Source organism: Chiloscyllium punctatum, chromosome 47 (assembly GCF_047496795.1).
Source record: "Chiloscyllium punctatum isolate Juve2018m chromosome 47, sChiPun1.3, whole genome shotgun sequence".
Taxonomy (NCBI): domain Eukaryota; kingdom Metazoa; phylum Chordata; class Chondrichthyes; order Orectolobiformes; family Hemiscylliidae; genus Chiloscyllium; species Chiloscyllium punctatum.
Window position 1 is genome coordinate 43,422,500 of NC_092785.1, and position 16,622 is coordinate 43,439,121.

The following is a 16,622-nucleotide window of genomic DNA, read 5'->3' on the forward strand; positions in this document are numbered from 1 at the left end:
AATCCCCATTTACTTCCCCTCCATATTACCATAGGGATGTGAATCCCTATTTACTTCCCCTCCATATTACCATAGGGATGTGAGTTCCCCATTTGGTAGCAGGCAAAACCTTTCTGCTTTAATCTCTTTCCATCAACACATAATCATGGAAGATACGATAATCAGTCTCTGTAATCCGTTCACACATTATTACAGGACATCGACATTCATCGAGTTTTGTAAATTCATAATTTCTTACTTTAAATTATGTGATGACAATCATTCATGTGACTGATAAGTCTTTGTTTAATTCCTATAAAATATACTGTCTCTGGATGTAAGGCAGAGATTCCAGAAGAAGTGTTGCCACAAGGAGGCACTCGGCTACTTTGGAGATATTTTGAAATCTCATGCCGGCTGTCTGAAAATAAAAGCTACTGCTATTGTACAGAAATTTGTGTTGTCTGGATTCGAGGAACAAGGCAGACATCAACAATATCACTGAGTGATGGTGAGGGTAAATGGGAGAAGGACCTTTATACAACACTATATGTTATAAATATCACTGACAGCTCCCATGTGGCATTGCAACTGTTTTATGTACTGACAGGAATCAGATGGAGTCATAGAGTCATAGTGATGTACAGCATGGAAACAGACCCTTCGGTCCAACCCGTCCATGCCGACCAGATATCCCAACCCAATCTAGTCCCACCTGCCAGCACCCAGCCCATATCCCCCCAAACCCTTCCTATTCATATACCCATCCAGATGCCTCTTAAATGTTGCAATTGTACCAGCCTCCACCACATCCTCTGGCAGCTCATTCCATACACGTACCACCCTCTGGGTGAAAAGGTTGACCCTTGGGTCTCTTTTATATCGTTCCCCTCTCACCCTAAACCTATGCCCCTCTAGTTCTGGACTCCCTGACCCCAGGGAAAAGACTTTGCCTACTTATCCTATCCATGCCCCTCATAATTTTGTAAACCTCTATAAGGTCACCCCTCAGCCTCCGACGCTCCAGGAAAACAGCCCCAGCCTGTTCAGCCTCTCCCTGTAGCTCAGATCCTCCAACCCTGGCAACATCCTTGTAAATCTTTTCCGAACCCTTTCAAGTTTCACAACATCTTTCCGATAGGAAGGAGACCAGAAATGCACGCAATATTCCAACAGTGGCCTAACCAATGTCCTGTACAGCTGCAACATGACCCCCCAACTCCTGTACTCAATACTCTGACCAATAAAGGAAAGCGTACCAAACGCCTTCTTCACTCTCCTATCTACCTGCGACTCAATTTTCAAGGAGCTATGAACCTGCACTCCAAGGTCTCTTTGTTCAGCAACACTCCCTAGGACCTTACCATTAAGTGTATAAGTCCTGCTAAGATTTGCTTTCCCAAAATGCAGCACCTCACATTTATCTGAATTAAACTCCATCTGCCACTTCTCAGCCCATTGGCCCATCTGGTCCAGATCCTGTTGTAATCTGAGGTAACCCTCTTCGCTGTCCACTACACCTCCAATTTTGGTCTCATCTGCAAACTTACTAACTGTACCTCTTAAGCTCACATTCAAATCATTTATGTAAATGACGAAAACCAGCCCCGATCCTTGTGGCACTCCACTGGTCACAGGCCTCCAGTCTGAAAAACAACCCTCCACCACCACCCTCTGTCTTCTACCTTTGAGCCAGTTCTGTATCCAAATGGCTCGTTCTCCCTGTATTCCATGAGATCTAACCTTGCTAATCAGTCTCCCATGGGGAACCTTGTCGAACGCCTTACAGAAGTCTATATAGATCATATTTCCTGCTCTGCCCTCCTTCTTTGTTACTTCTTCAAAAAACTCAGTCAAGCTTGTAAGACACACTTTCCCATGCACAAAGCCATGTTGACTATCCCTAATCAATCCTTGCCTTTCCAATTACATGTACACCCTGTCCCTCAGGATTCCCTCTAACAACTTGCCCACCACTGAGGTTAGGCTCACCGGTCTATTGTTCCCTGGCTTGTCCTTACCACCCTTTCTTAAACAGTGGCACCACGTTTGCCAACCGCCAGTCTACCGGCACCTCACCTGTGACTATCGATGATACAAATATCTCAGCAAGAGGCCCAGCAATCACTTCTCGAGCTTCCCACAGAGTTCTCGGGTACACCTGATCAGGTCCTGGAGATTTATCCACTTTTAACCGTTTCAAGACATCCAGCACTTCCTCCTCTGTAATTTGGACATTTTGTAAGATGTCACCATCTATTTCCCTACAGTCTGTATCTTCCATATCCTTTTCCACAGTAAATACTGATGCAAAATATTCATTTAGTATCTCCCCCATTTTCTGTGGCTCCACACAAAGGCTGCCTTGCTGATCTTTGAAGGACCCTATTTTCTCCCTGGTTACCCTTTTGTCCTTAACGTATTTGTAAAAACCCTTTGGATTCTCCTTAATTCTATTTGCCAAAGCTATGTCAAGTTCCTGTTTTGCCCTCCTGATTTCCCTCTTAAGTATACTCCTACTTCCTTTGTACTCTTCTAAGGACTCAATCGATCCTGTCTATACCTGACATTTGCTTCCTTCTTTTTCTGAACCAAACCCTCAATTTTTTAGTCAATCAGCATTCCCTATACCTACCAGCCTTCCCTTTCACCCTGACAGGAATATACTTTCTCTGGATTCTTGTTATCTCATTTCTGAAGGCTTCCCATTTCCCAGCCATACCTTTACCTGCGAACATCTGCCTCCAATCAGCTTTCGAAAGTTCTTGCCGAATACCGTCAAAATTGGCCTTTCTCCAATTTAGAACTTCAACTTTTAGATCTGGTCTATCCTTTTCCATCACTATTTTAAAGTGAATAGAATTATGGTCGCTGGCCCCAAAGTGCTCCCCACTGACACCTCAGTCACCTGTCCTGTCTTGTTTCCAAGAATAGGTCAGGTTTTGCACCTTCTCTAGTAGGTACATCCACATACTGAATCAGAAAATTGTCTTGTACACACTTAAGAAATTCCTCTCTATCTAAATCTTAACACTATGACAGTCCCAGTCGATGTTTGGAAAGTTAAAATCCCCTCCCATAATCACCCTATTATTCTTACAGATAGCTGATGGGGAAGGAGTTTTACAGTTTGCTGTGTGCTATACATATCATTGAGTGATCTCACCTGGCATTCATCAGGTTTAGTGTGACGATGGGGGTCAGATGGGAAAATATAACTTTACGCTTTGCTTTATGTTAAATTATTAATGAGTGATCTCACCTAGCATTGCTCCTGGTTAGTGAAATGGTGAGAGTCCAATAAGAGAAGGTGCTTTATACTGTGATATGAGTTACAGGTCTCACTGATAGGTCTCATGTGACATTGCTCCTGGTTCGTGTGATGATGGGGGTCAGATAGGAGAAGGTGCTTTATACTTTCCTGTGTGTTACAGGTCTGACTGATAGGTCTCATGTGACATTGCTCCTGGTTAGTATGATGATGGGGGTCAGATAGGAGAAGGTGCTTTATACTTTTCAATGTGTTACAGGTCTCACTGGGCATTGCTCAAGGTTACTGTCATATTCTTTTCACTCCCAGCTGCTCAAAACACTGGGGCAGAATCTAAGAGCAATTTTATAGTTTCAAAAAGGTGGCTGAGAGAACAGTACACAAGTTAACAAACAGCCTTGATCCTTATCAATTACAGTGCAGACATGAGGAACTGAATAGCCTGCTCCTGCATCAATTCCTTATGTTCTTTGCAATTTTTAAAAAAAATGTAAATATAGAAATAAAGCAGTACACATTTGTCTTTCTGTCTGTCTTAAGCACACGTAGAATGGCTGCATTTTCAGATTCATTTGACTTTCTAAATACAGTTCTAGGCAACAATGGAAAGGATGTCAAAACGAAACTCAAAACAGTCAGCAAAGATACCTAATAACATTTGATTTGGAGGAGGTGGTGTTGGATTGGGGTGGACAAAGTTAAAAATCACACAACACCAGGTTATAGTCCAATAGGTTTATTTGGAAGCACTAGCATGCGGTGGCTCAGCGGTTAGCACTGCTGCCTCACGGCACCAGGGACCCAGGTTCGACTCCAGCCTCAGGGCAGCTGTCTGTGTGGGAGTTTGCACATTCTCCCTATGTCTGCATGAGTTTCCGCTGGGTGCTCCAGTTCCCTTGTGCAGGCCAGGGGAATTGGCCATGCTAAACTGCCTGTAGTGTTAGGTGCATTAGTCAAAGGGAAATGGGTCTGGGTGGGTTACTCTTTGGAAGGTTGGTGTGGGCTTGTTGGGCCGAAGGGCCTGTTTCCACACTGTAGGGAATCTAATCAAGCAGCACTTTGAAAGCTAGTACTTCCAAATAAACCTGTTAGACTATAACCTGGTGTTGTGTGATTTATAAAATCTAGCGCAGGCAAGGTGGGAAGAGTGGAATTTTCTTTGATCTATGGCTCAGGACTAAATCCCATCCTCCCTTCTTGTTGACCCAGGCTGGGTTGAGCTCACAAAGTAGAGAGCAAGCAGGGATCTGAGCTTATCCTGGGTTGAACTGGATGAGAATTCCCTCACATTTTTAACGTAAGGCCTTGGTTTCCATGTGGCTTGACGGTAACATACACTGTCATTGGTAGCTCATAGGTCTCATGGCGTTTCACGTTCTACAGAAAAAGAAAGTCTGGTTTGTGAAGAAAGTACAAACATTCTTTTCATTCATTTGTGGGGCATGGCTGACTGGATCAGGATTTATTGCCCGTCCCTAGTTGCCCCCCTTGAGAAGGTGGTGGTAAGTTGCCTACTTGACCCGCTGCAGTCCGTGTGCTGTGAGTAAACCCAGAATGCTCCTGAGGGAGGGAATTCCAGGATTCTGACCCAGCCACACTGAAGGGAACGGCGATATATTTCCGAGTCAGGATGGTGAAGGGCTTTGATGGGGAATTGTAAGGGGCGTATCTGCTGCCCTTGTCTTTCTAGATGGAAGTGGTCGTGGGTTTGGAAGGTGATGTATGAGGATCTTTGGTGAATTTCTGCAGTGCATCTTGTAGATGGTACACACCGCTGCTACTGAGCGTCGGTGGAAGGAGGGGGGGGGGCGATATTTGTGGGTGTGGGACCAATCAAGCGGGGGCTGCTTTATCTGGATGGGGTTGAGCTTCATGAGTGTTGTTGGAGCTGTCCCCATCCAGGGCAAGTGGGGAGTATTCCCTCACCCTCCTGACCTGTGCCTTGTAGGTGGTGGGACAGGCTTTTGGGGAGTCCGGAGGTCAGTTACTTGCTGTAGTATCCCAAGCTCTGACCTGCTGTTACAGCCACCGTATACTTTTTGTGTTTGGACTGTGTTTATATGGCTAGACCAGTTCAGTTTCTAGTCAATCATGCCCCTAGAATGTGGATACTGGGGATTCATTTGGGAATACCATTGAAAGCCCTTCAGAGTGGTTTAGGGACAGTGAAGGTTAGTGTGTTTGGGTGTATGTCCCAGTGAAATCTGGGGCAGTGGAGGGGGGGGGGGGAGGGGGGGCAGGTGGGGGGGGGTTGGTGGGGGTGGTGGTGTCATACCATTGTCATACCCGGTTTCCCATTACCATTTCATTTCCTTCAGGAGGAAGGTGATTTCGTTCCTGTCTAGTTATTGGTTGCACTTGTGAGTAAACAGTGAATGTGTTGTCCATATCCTGCATCTCTTGTTGCTTTTTTGAAGCTTTGAAATGGAAGGATAAACAATAGTGAGTGACCTGTGTATTTACTGACGGAACCCCATCATTTGGGGCCTTGCTCACAGCCTGTCACGTCCCCAGCCACTCCTCATCTCCCAACCAACCCTCCACCTGCACTCATTCCCAGTTCAGAATCAGTCTGCTCTGATTCAACACCCATTGGTGTCCTAACTCCATTTACTCACTGCCATTTCTAGCTTTGCTATTCCACTCCTTGTGTCTTCACTTCCTCCCCTCTCTATTCAGTGCCCAAGTTGATTAACCAGGACAGTGATGAGAATTCACTTCCACCAACTGCCTGACTAATCTACGGGAGGGTCCTGTGGGCCCTGGCTGGTATTGTACCTATTTCAGCGCTAACCCTGGTGGGAGGGACAGAGACCACTGGAACCTGGGGTATTTCTGGGCCTGTCTGTCTGTGTGTGCCTGTCTATAGGTCTCAGTTCCACTGCAGAGTGGGCCCTTTCCTCAAATTGCGATAAATCCTGCTCGAACCTCAATGAGCCCCTTGCCCTCATTCCTGCTTTCCCAGAAGGGACGATGCTGTATTCCTCCTCAACCGAAGGTCAGAAGCCCCTTGGCCATGGAAACTTAGTTTCAACCACTTGCCTTCACAACACAGACATGTTTTCCTCAAAGCAGCTCGCTTCATCCAAAAACATACGAAGCACAGTGTGATAACTAGTAAAGGTATAACCAGAAGCAGTTGCAAGTAAGATGAGCCTGTTGATAACTCTGTAAATGGGAAAGAAAGAAATCATTTCAATTAGATTAATGCAAATTGCAAAAACAGTGCTATATGCATTCACTCAAATAGTCCTCTCACACACGCACTCAATAACCACTCTTCACCATTATCAGTCATTGACTGTATCTCTCCTGATGTTAATCCAGCTCCCTCACATTGTCCCTCAGTAACCCCTCTCCCCCCCCAGTGCCCTGTGTTACTGACTGTATCTCTCCTGATGTTAATCCAGCTCCCTCACACTGTCACTCAGTGACCCCTCTCCCCCACCCCCAGTGTGATGTGTTACTGACGGTAACTCTACCAATATTAACCTCGCTCAATCTAGGAGTAGGCTATTTGACCCCTTGAGTCTGCACCATCATTTAATTTTGGCTGGTCTGACAATCCTCACACCACCTCCCTGCATTCTCCCCCCAACCATTGACTCCCCTTCTTCTGAGCTGCTGCCTGTCTTTGCAATGTTACATGCTTTTCCTTTCCATTTGTTACTACCTTTACCCTTACTGGTTAACCATGGATAGTGTGCTTCTCCTTTGGATCTTTCCGTATTCTTCAGAATATCTCTATTGTGTATATTCTGAAATATCTCCTGAAATGCCTGCTCCTGCATCTGTGTTGACTGATCCTACAACCCTTCAGCTATCTTTGCTTTCATGAACAGAGAATTTCCCTTGTTAATTTTTTTATGATTCCCAGGCTGACTCTAATCCAAATTGTTTCTCCATTTGGTTTCCTGAACTTAGGTCTATTATACATCATGAGATCTGACACTGAGTAAAGTCTTCTCAACACTGTCTCCCATCAAACACTCCCAGGACAGGGACAGCACGGGGTTAGGTACAGAGTAAAGCTCCCTATACACTGTCCCCCATCAAACACTCCCAGGACAGGGACAGGACGGGGTTAGGTACAGAGTAAAGCTCCCTATACACTGTCCCCCATCAAACACTCCCAGGACAGGGACAGGACGGGGTTAGGTACAGAGTAAAGCTCCCTCTACACTGTCCCCCATCAAACACTCCCAGGACAGGGACAGCACGGGGTTAGGTACAGAGTAAAGCTCCCTCTACACTGTCCCCCATCAAACACTCCCAGGACAGGGACAGCACGGGGTTAGGTACAGAGTAAAGCTCCCTATACACTGTCCCCCATCAAACACTCCCAGGATAGTTTTAATACCTGATAGTTTTAATACATCTCATTTCTCTCTGTGACACTCACCAGGTACATTTCCATTACAGACATCTCTCAGAATTATCTCTGCAGTCCCGTGACTGACTGGATTCCTGGCCTCACACCTGACAACACTGTCATTGGTTTCCCCTGTGAACGAAATCTGCAAACTCTCTCTGTATTCCGAGAGACGATGGGTGCTGTCATTTCCTGATATTTCTTGTCCTATCCACCAAGTGAAGCTGACGTTACTGCCTGTTGTTACTGAGCACCTCAGGGTCACATTGCAGTTCCACGTGGTGGAGTTTACAACACGGATGGCAGCTCCTGTCACAGGCTCTGACATTGAGATCAAGAAACGAGAGACATATGAGGAAGCAATGGAGACCCTTGTTGGCAACACAATTCTACACACCCTGTGCCCCGATTCAGACCCATTCCAGGGAACGTTTCATTCCTGCTCATTCCTCAACCTGACACATTAACACTTTCCCTCATCCGCTGAGTTCAAACAAGTTCCAGGTATCATAATGAATAGATGAATACACAAAGAATGAATGAGTGTGCAACTATGAGCCGCATAAATTATGGCACCATTGCTTACAAAGAAATTATAAACCAGCAATATCAGCATTTCATAAAGAATTTATTTTAAGTATGATTAATTGTTGGCAAAAGAATCTTGAGATGCACTTTGAGACACCTGTTGCTGTGCCAGTGCAGATTAGTAAAGCTGCAATTATGTCAATTGTTACATCTCACTGCAGTATCACACTCAAAATGAAACCCCACTATTCCCAGAGTATTCATAAATGTTAAAGATTTTTTTTTCAAAATCACAAAATTGTCAATTTACCTACCTTTTGGACCCATGTTGACAAAAAACACAGACCATGTTTCTTTACTTAACAAAAATTCTAATGTTTCCAAATGAATTGATGAACAATTAAGGACTGTTGACACATAACTCTACAAGGTCACATCGTATCGTCCGTCGTCATTTCCGCCACCTCCAAACTGACCCCACCATCAGGGATATGTTTCCCTCCTCTCCCTTATCATCGTTCCGAAAAGACCACTCCCTCTGTGACTCCCTCATCAGGTCCACACCCCCCACCAACCCAACCTCCACTCCCGGCACCTTCCCCTGCAACTGCAAGAAATGCAAAACTTGCACCCACACCTCCCCCCCTTACTTCCCTCCAAGGCCCCAAGGGATCCTTCCATATCCGCCACAAATTCACCTGCACCTCTGCACACATCATTTATTGCATCTGCTGCACCCGATGTGGCCTCCTCTATATTGGGGAGACAGGCCGCCTCCTTGCGGAACGTTTCAGAGAACACCTCTGGGACACCCGGACCAACCAACCCAACCACCCCGTGGCTCAACACTTCAACTCCCCCTCCCACTCCACCAAGAACATGCAGGCCCTTGGACATCGCCAGACCATAGCAACACAACGGCTGGAGGAAGAGCGCCTCATCTTCCGCCTAGGAACCCTCCAACCACAAGGGATGAACTCAGATTTCTCCAGTTTCCTCATTTCCCCTCCCCCCACCTTGTCTCAGTCCCAACCCTCGAACTCAGCACCACCTTCTTAACCTGTAATCTTCTTCCTGACCTCTCCGCCCCCACCCCCACTCCGGCCTATCACCCTCACCTTAACCTCCTTCCACCTATCGCATTTCCAACACCCCTCCCCCAAGTCCCTCCTCCCTACCCTTTATCTTAGCCTGCTGGACACACTTTCCTCATTCCTGAAGAAGGGCTCATGCCCGTAATGTTGATTCTCCTGTTCCTTGGATGCTGCCTGACCTGCTGCGCTTTTCCAGCAACACATTTTCAGCTCTGATCTCCAGCATCTGCAGTCCTCACTTTCTCCTACAAACTCTTACTCTCCCTCACAAACTCCCCCTCTATAAACAGATAGACACAGACAGGGGAAAAAAGCATGGGGGTTATGGGTGAAGTTGGAAACTGGAACAGCAGTTCAATAGTCCTTGTTCAAAGGGTTTGTTCCTTGAGGTTTGTTAGGACTTGCTGTTCCTCAGTTCTCCTTCTCTAGCACCTTTCATTAGAAGCTCCTAGTTCACACGTAAAAAGTCTGACTTACTGGTAAAAAAGAAGCACACCTTCACGTTACTGGTGAGGAAAAATAAACTGGCTTTCTTCAGGCTTGAGTTGGTTAATATTGCAGAGAAAAGGGTCAGCTCTCCCTCTCTTGGGGCTCTGAAGACCTCTTCTCATACTTTCGCACCATAAGCTGTTTGGCTAACTGAGAGCCAATCACATCGTTGTCAGCAGGCAGGAAGGTGCCGGGAGTGGGGTGTGGCCACCAAGAAATAGACCCCACCACCAGGGATATATTTCCCTCCCCACCCGTATCTGCGTTTCGGAGAGACCATTCCCTCTGCCACTTTCTTGTCAGATCTACGCCACCCCCCCCCCCCCCCACCCCCCCCCAATCACCAGCCCACATCCCAGTCCCAGCAGCTTCACTGGCCAGTGCAAGAATTGCAAAACCTGCACCCACATTTCTGCTTCACCTCCGTCCAAGGCCCCAAAGGATCCTTCCACATCTGACAGAGATTTACCTGTACTTCCACTCACCTCATCTACTGTACCTGTTGTACTCAATGTGGTGTCCTCTACATTGGGGAGACAGGACACCAGTTTGCGGATCGTTTCAGAGAACATCTCTGGGACACACGCATTAAGCAACCCCATTGCCCTGTGGCCTGAACACTTCAACTCCCCCTCCCATTGCCCTCCCACCCCACCAAGGACATGCAAGTCCTGGGCCTCCTCCATCACCAAACCCTAGCCACCCAAAGCCTGGAGGAAGAACGCTTCATCTTCCGCCTTGGGACGCTCCAACCACACAAGATGAATGTGGATTTCACCAGTTTCCTCATCTGCCCTCCTCCCACCTTATCCCAGTCCCAAGCCTCCAACTCAGCATCACCCTCTTGACCCGTTCATCTTCCTTCCAACCTATCCGCTCCACCCTCCTCTCTAACCTATCACCTTCATCCCCACCTTCATCTACCTATCACATTCCCAACTACTTACCCCCAGCCCCACCGCCTCCCATTTGTCTCTCAGCCCCCCAGCTGACAAGCCATATTCGTGATGAAGGACCTATGCCCGAAATGTTGATTCTCCTGCTCCTTGGATGCTACCTGACCTGCTGTGTTTTTCCAGCGCCACACTCTCAATCAAGTGGGCTGCTTTGAACTGGGTGATGTCAAACATCTAGACTGTTGTTGGAGCTGCCCCCATCCAGGCAGGTGAGGAATATTCTATCACATTCCTGACTTGTGTGGACAAGTGTTGGTGAATAAGATGTGAAGTAATCCTAGCCTCTGACCTGCTCTTGTAGTCACTGCATTCATATAGTTAGCCCAGCTGGTTAATGGTAATCCCCGCGATGTTTGACCTGATGCCAAGGAGACGTCATGCAGTCCGGGGTTAGTCTTGAGTCAATCCCTGTATATTGCTGCATCGCCACCTCTGCTGGGCCTGTCCAGCTGATGGGACAGGATATAACCAAGGATGGGGAGAGCGGTGTCTGGGATATTCTCTGTAAGATATGATTTCATGAGTGTGACTGTGTCAGGCTGATCCTTGACTTAGTCTTTGGGATTGCTCTCCCAATTTTCTGGATTAGTGGTGCTGGAAGAGCACAGCAGTTCAGGCAGCATCCGAGGAGCAGTAAAATCGACGTTTCGGGCAAAAGCCCTTCATCAGAAAGAAAGGCAGAGAGCCTGAAGCGTGGAGAGATAAGCTAGAGGAGGGTGGGGGTGGGGAGAATGTAGCATAGTGTACAATAGGTGAGTGGGGGAGGGGATGAAGGTGATAGGTCGGGGGGAGGGTGGAGTGGATAGGTGGAAAAGGGGATAGGCAGGTAGGACAAGTCACGGGGACAGTGCTGAGCTGGAAGTTTGGAACTGGGGTGAGGTGGGGGGAGGGGAAATGAGGAAACTTGAAGTCTCCCAATTTTGTCAATCATCGCCAGATGTAAGGAAGGAGGACCTCACAGGGTCGAGAGGGCTGTTCCTGTTGTTGTCTCTCCTGGCACTGAGGTTCCTGTCAGGTGGTCAATCTGATTTCATTTCTTTGTTGTGACCTGGTAGAAATTGGCTTGCAACGCCTTTTCAGAAGGCAGTTAGGAGTTAAATACATTGAATCCCTGAAGGTTAGGCCACTTTTGGAATATCACGTGCAATTCTGGTCTTCTTCCTATCAGAAAGATGTTGTGAAACTTGAAAGGGTTCAGAAAAGATTTACAAGGATGTTGCCAGAGTTGGAGGATCTGAGCTACAGGGAGAGGCTGAACAGGCTGGGGCTGTTTTCCCTGGAGCGTCGGAGGCTGAGGGGTGACCTTATAGAGGTTTATAAAATTATGAGGGGCATGGATAGGGTAAATAGGGAAAGTCTTTTCCCTGGGGTCAGGGAGTCCAGAACTAGAGGGGCATAGGTTTAGGGTGAGAGGGGAAAGATATAAAAGGGACCTAAGGGGCAACTATTTCACACAGAGGGTGGTGCGTGTATGGAATGAGCTGCCAGAGGATGTGGTGGAGGCTGGTACAATTACAGCATTTAAGAGGCATCTGGATGGGTATATGAATAGGAAGGGTTTGGGGGGATATGGGCCGGGTGCTGGCAGGTGGGACTAGATTGGGTTGGGATATCTGGTCAGCATGGACGGGTTGGACTGAAGGGTCTGTTTCTGTGCTGTACATCTCTATGACTCTGTGACATCTGTGAGTGAGAACAAGCAACAATGGCAGATTTCTTTCCCTGAAGAACATTTCTGACACTCAACTGTGGTTTTATGACCATCATTAAACTTAATTCCAGATGTTTATGGAATTTGAAATCCTGCTCTCTGAGTCAATAGTCTTGTGACAATACAAGTAGTACATCACATCCTCTTATCATGAGACAGATTTCAAAAAACGTGACAGCAAAGTAGGTTCAGTTGAGTCTCACTCACCGTACATGGCCAGTCGAACTCTCTCAGATATTTCCTTTCCTGAATCTGGTGTTACAATTACCTCATAATTCCCAGCATCTTCCCTCTGTAAGTCATTGATTTGAAGACTGAAGTTCTCAGGGTGCAAATGTATCCGTTTCTTGTATTCCTCACTGCCAAAATATTTCACATTCCCATCTATATATCTTGCTATTTTGATTCTGGGTGAAGATTGAATCCAGACAATCTCATTCTCCATTGATCTGTTATGGATTACCATAGGTAGGGAAACGGACTGACCGAGGGATCCATTCACAGACAGATGGATGTCTTCACTATGAACTAAGGGAACAAGAGGACACAGTCAGTCAGTGTGGAAAAAGACAAGCCAAGTCATTGAAGAACACTATGAGACATGAAAAGCTCTGCAATATATCTACAAAAAGACACACAAAGGCAAATCATTACTTTGGAACCGATCATTGAGACAATGAACAGAAATCTGGCAAGAAAGAAATTGCAGAGTATTACCTGTCTGCACAGTGCCCCATCAAACGCTCTCAGGACAGGGACAGCACAGGGTTAGATACAGAGTAATGCTCCCTTTACACTGTCCCCCATCAAACGCAGTCAGTACAGGAACAGTAATGGGGTTAGATACAGAGTAATGCTCCCTCTACACTGTCCCACATCAAACACTCCCAGGACAGGGAGAGCATGGGGTTAGATACAGACTAAGGCTTTTCCTACACTATCCCCCATCAAACACTCCCAGGACAGGGACAGCACAGGGTTAGATACAGAGTAAAGCTCTCTCTACACTGTCCCCCCATCAAACACTCCCAGGACAGGGACAGCACAGGGTTAGATACAGAGTAAAGCTCCCTCTACACTGTCCCCCATCAAACACTCCCAGGACAGGGACAGCATGGGGTTAGATACAGAGTAAAGCTCTCTCTACACTGTCCCCCATCAAACACTCCCAGAACAGGGACAGCATGGGGTTAGATACAGAGTAAAGCTCTCTCTACACTGTCCCCCCATCAAACACTCCCAGGACAGGGATAGCACAAGTTTAGATACAGAGTAAAGCTTTTTCGAAACTGTCCCCCATCAAACACTCCCAGGACTGGGACAGCATGGGGTTAGATACAGAGGAAAGCTTCCTCTACACTGTCCCCCATCAAACACTCCCAGGACAGGGACAGCACAGAGTTAGATACAGAGTAAAGTTCCCTCTACAATGTCCCCATATCAAACACTCCCAGGACAGGGACAGCACGGGGTTAGATACAGAGTAAAGTTTCCTCTACACTGTGCCCCATCAAACACTCCCAGGACAGGGACAGCATGGGATTAGATACAGAGTAAAGCTCCCCCTACACTGTCCCTCTTCAAATACTCTCAGGACAGGGACAGCACGGGATTAGATACAGAGTAAAGCTCCCCCTACACTGTCCCTCTTCAAATACTCTCAGGACAGGGACAGCACGGGGTTAGATACAGAGTAAAGCTCCCCCTACACTGTCCCCCATCAAACACTCCCAGTATGGAGACTGCATAGCGTTAGATGCAAAGTAATGTTGTCTTCACCTGTCTGCATCAATCACTCCCATGACAGGGATAGCATGAGGTTAGATGCTGACTGCTTTCTTGAAGTTGGTGTATAAGTTTCAACAACCTGGCATGTTTGTAAAGAAAAATGTTGGTAACGTCGGTTTAATGATGAAAGATGAACCGGCCAAAAAAAAGGAAGAAACAACTGCCAGAGCTTTCACAGAGCCTGTTGCTGACCAAATGGTGAAGTGGTGTGATCAAGAATGAGGACGCTGAATACGAAGGAGTTGAAGGAATGTTTCATGGAAAAAGCCAAAAATTCCGAGAGGGGTTAAAGGGAAGGAATGAGACAGAATGGATTCTAGGTTGTTTCCTCGGTGAGACCTTCCAGCTGGTCAAGCACAATGAGCTGAATGGCCTTCACATGTGTACAGTGGAAAACTTTGGAGAAATGAGGGCTGAAGTTTAAACTAAAATAGACACAAAAGTTGTTACTCACTGACGCAGAAGGCAGAGAGGAGAGCAACGAGCAGCACACAAGCCCATCTCGCATTAAAATTACATGTTGCCATCGAGGGAGAGAGTGAAGAGGAACTGATTGAGATTGTAAAACGAGGAAGCGACCTGATCAGAAACGAATGTGCAAGCAAAATCCAGAAACAAGACGCACTTGACTGAGACAAATACACCACCCTCCAAACAACAGGCAGTGTAGACGCCTTTCGATGCATCTCTGTACCCCTCTGTGTTGTCTGTCATTCCCCTGTCCCCCTCTCTCTCTGAGTTACCCCATTGTGACTAGCTGTGACTCCTAACCCCTTCCCAGAGCTTGCAGGTGGTCCTCTCCACAGCCGGAAGCAGAGGGGTCAGGGGACCTGTCTATGAGCTGGATGGATGAAGAGACAGAGAAAACGGGGAGACAGGCAGAGAAAGGGGAGCAGATGAAATGAGGGGTAGAAGACTTTTCCAACAACCTCCAGTTTCAGGAAGAGAGAGCTTCAGTTTTCCTGACAATGGGAAAGTTTTATTGAAGATATCGATGAATAGCCTCAGTGCCAATGAACTAAAACAAGCCACAGTTCAAAAGCAGTCTTCATTTTACAGTTTCTGAGATGGTGGTGAAAATAATTAAAAACAATTGTTGATGAACATCTTTTGATTTTATTTGATATATTTTTGTCATATGTACTTAGGTACAGTGAGATGTTTTGTTTTGCATGCATTTGGTAACAAATAAAGTGCATTAGGGTAATAGAACAGTGTGAAGAATACAATGTTACAGAGAAGATGCACAAAGTGTGAGATCAATATTAAATTTTAAATTTGGGAGGTCTGTTGAGAAGTTTAATAACAGCGGGGAAGAAACTGTTCTTAAATCTGTCGGTGCATGTGTTTAAGCTTTTGTATCTTCAGCCCAGCAGAAGAGGTTGGAAGAGATTGTGACCAGGGTGGAACGGGGTTTTGGTGATGTTGGCTGCCTTTCTGAGTCAGCGTGATATACAGATGGAATCAATGCATAGTTGGTTGGTTTGCACGGTGGACTGACCTGTGTTCACAACTCTTCATAGTTTCTTACTGTCTTGGGCTGAGCAGTTGCCAAACCAAGCTGTGATGCATCTGGATGGAATGTTTTCTATGATGCATCTATAAAAATTGGTAAGTGTCATTACAAACATGCTGAAGTTCCTTAGCTTCCTGAAGATGTTGAGGTATTATTGTGTAAAATTGGCTATCGTATTAACATGGGTGGACCAGGACACATTGTTGGTGATCATTGCTCCTAGGAAGGTGATACTCTAGAGCACCTCCACCTCAGCAGCATTGATGTAGGCAGTAGTGTACCCTCCCACCTTGCTTCCTGAAGTCAATGATCAGCTCTTTCATTTTGATGTCATTGAGGAAGAGATTGTTAGCTTTATACCATGCAACCAACCACTCTATCTCTTTCCTGCGTTCTGTCTCAGCATTGAGACCCGGCCTACAATGGTAGTGTCATCAGCGAACTTGTAGTTGGACTTGAGATGGAATTTGGCCACACAGTCATGAGGGTACAGGGAGTATAGTAAGGGGCTGAGTACGCAGCCTCACAGGTTGCCAGTGTTGAGGGTTTTTGTAAAGGAGGCGTGGTCGCCCTTTCTCACCGATTGCAGTCTATCGGTCAGGAAGTGAAAGATCCAGTTGCAGAGGGCAGAGCAGAGATGTAGGTCTCAGAATTTGTTGATTGATTTGGTTGGAATTACTTTGCATCAGTGTTTACAGCAGGTACGGTAACAAATCTAATATTGCTTCAGGAACAGGGACTCAAAATTAACAAAGGCAGCAAGTCTATAAATGAACACAATTGGGGAACTGGAAGTAGAAATTGTCCACTGGGGGGATATGACATAGCATTGACAGAAACTTTGTTTACTGGAAAGTCTACAGTAAAACAATACATACGGACCAAATACTGAACTACAGAAGCAGTCATCCCAACACC

General features: G+C 46.4%; 2 protein-coding genes across 2 annotated transcripts in view; one reads left to right on the forward strand and one right to left on the reverse strand.

Annotated features, from left to right (window-relative positions):
• Positions 1 to 16,622, forward strand: part of LOC140468616 (SLAM family member 8-like) — a 396,476-nt gene that overhangs the window by 235,519 nt on the left and 144,335 nt on the right. The window lies entirely within an intron of this gene.
• LOC140468471 (CD48 antigen-like) lies at positions 4,123 to 14,715 on the reverse strand. Its single transcript, XM_072564557.1, has 6 exons — positions 14,643 to 14,715; positions 12,608 to 12,928; positions 7,653 to 7,943; positions 6,293 to 6,418; positions 5,552 to 5,667; positions 4,123 to 4,627 (listed from the first exon to the last, which is right to left on the reverse strand). Exons 1-6 carry the CDS (start codon positions 14,713 to 14,715, stop codon positions 4,535 to 4,537), a joined length of 1,020 nt encoding a protein of 339 aa, XP_072420658.1. The 3' UTR covers positions 4,123 to 4,534.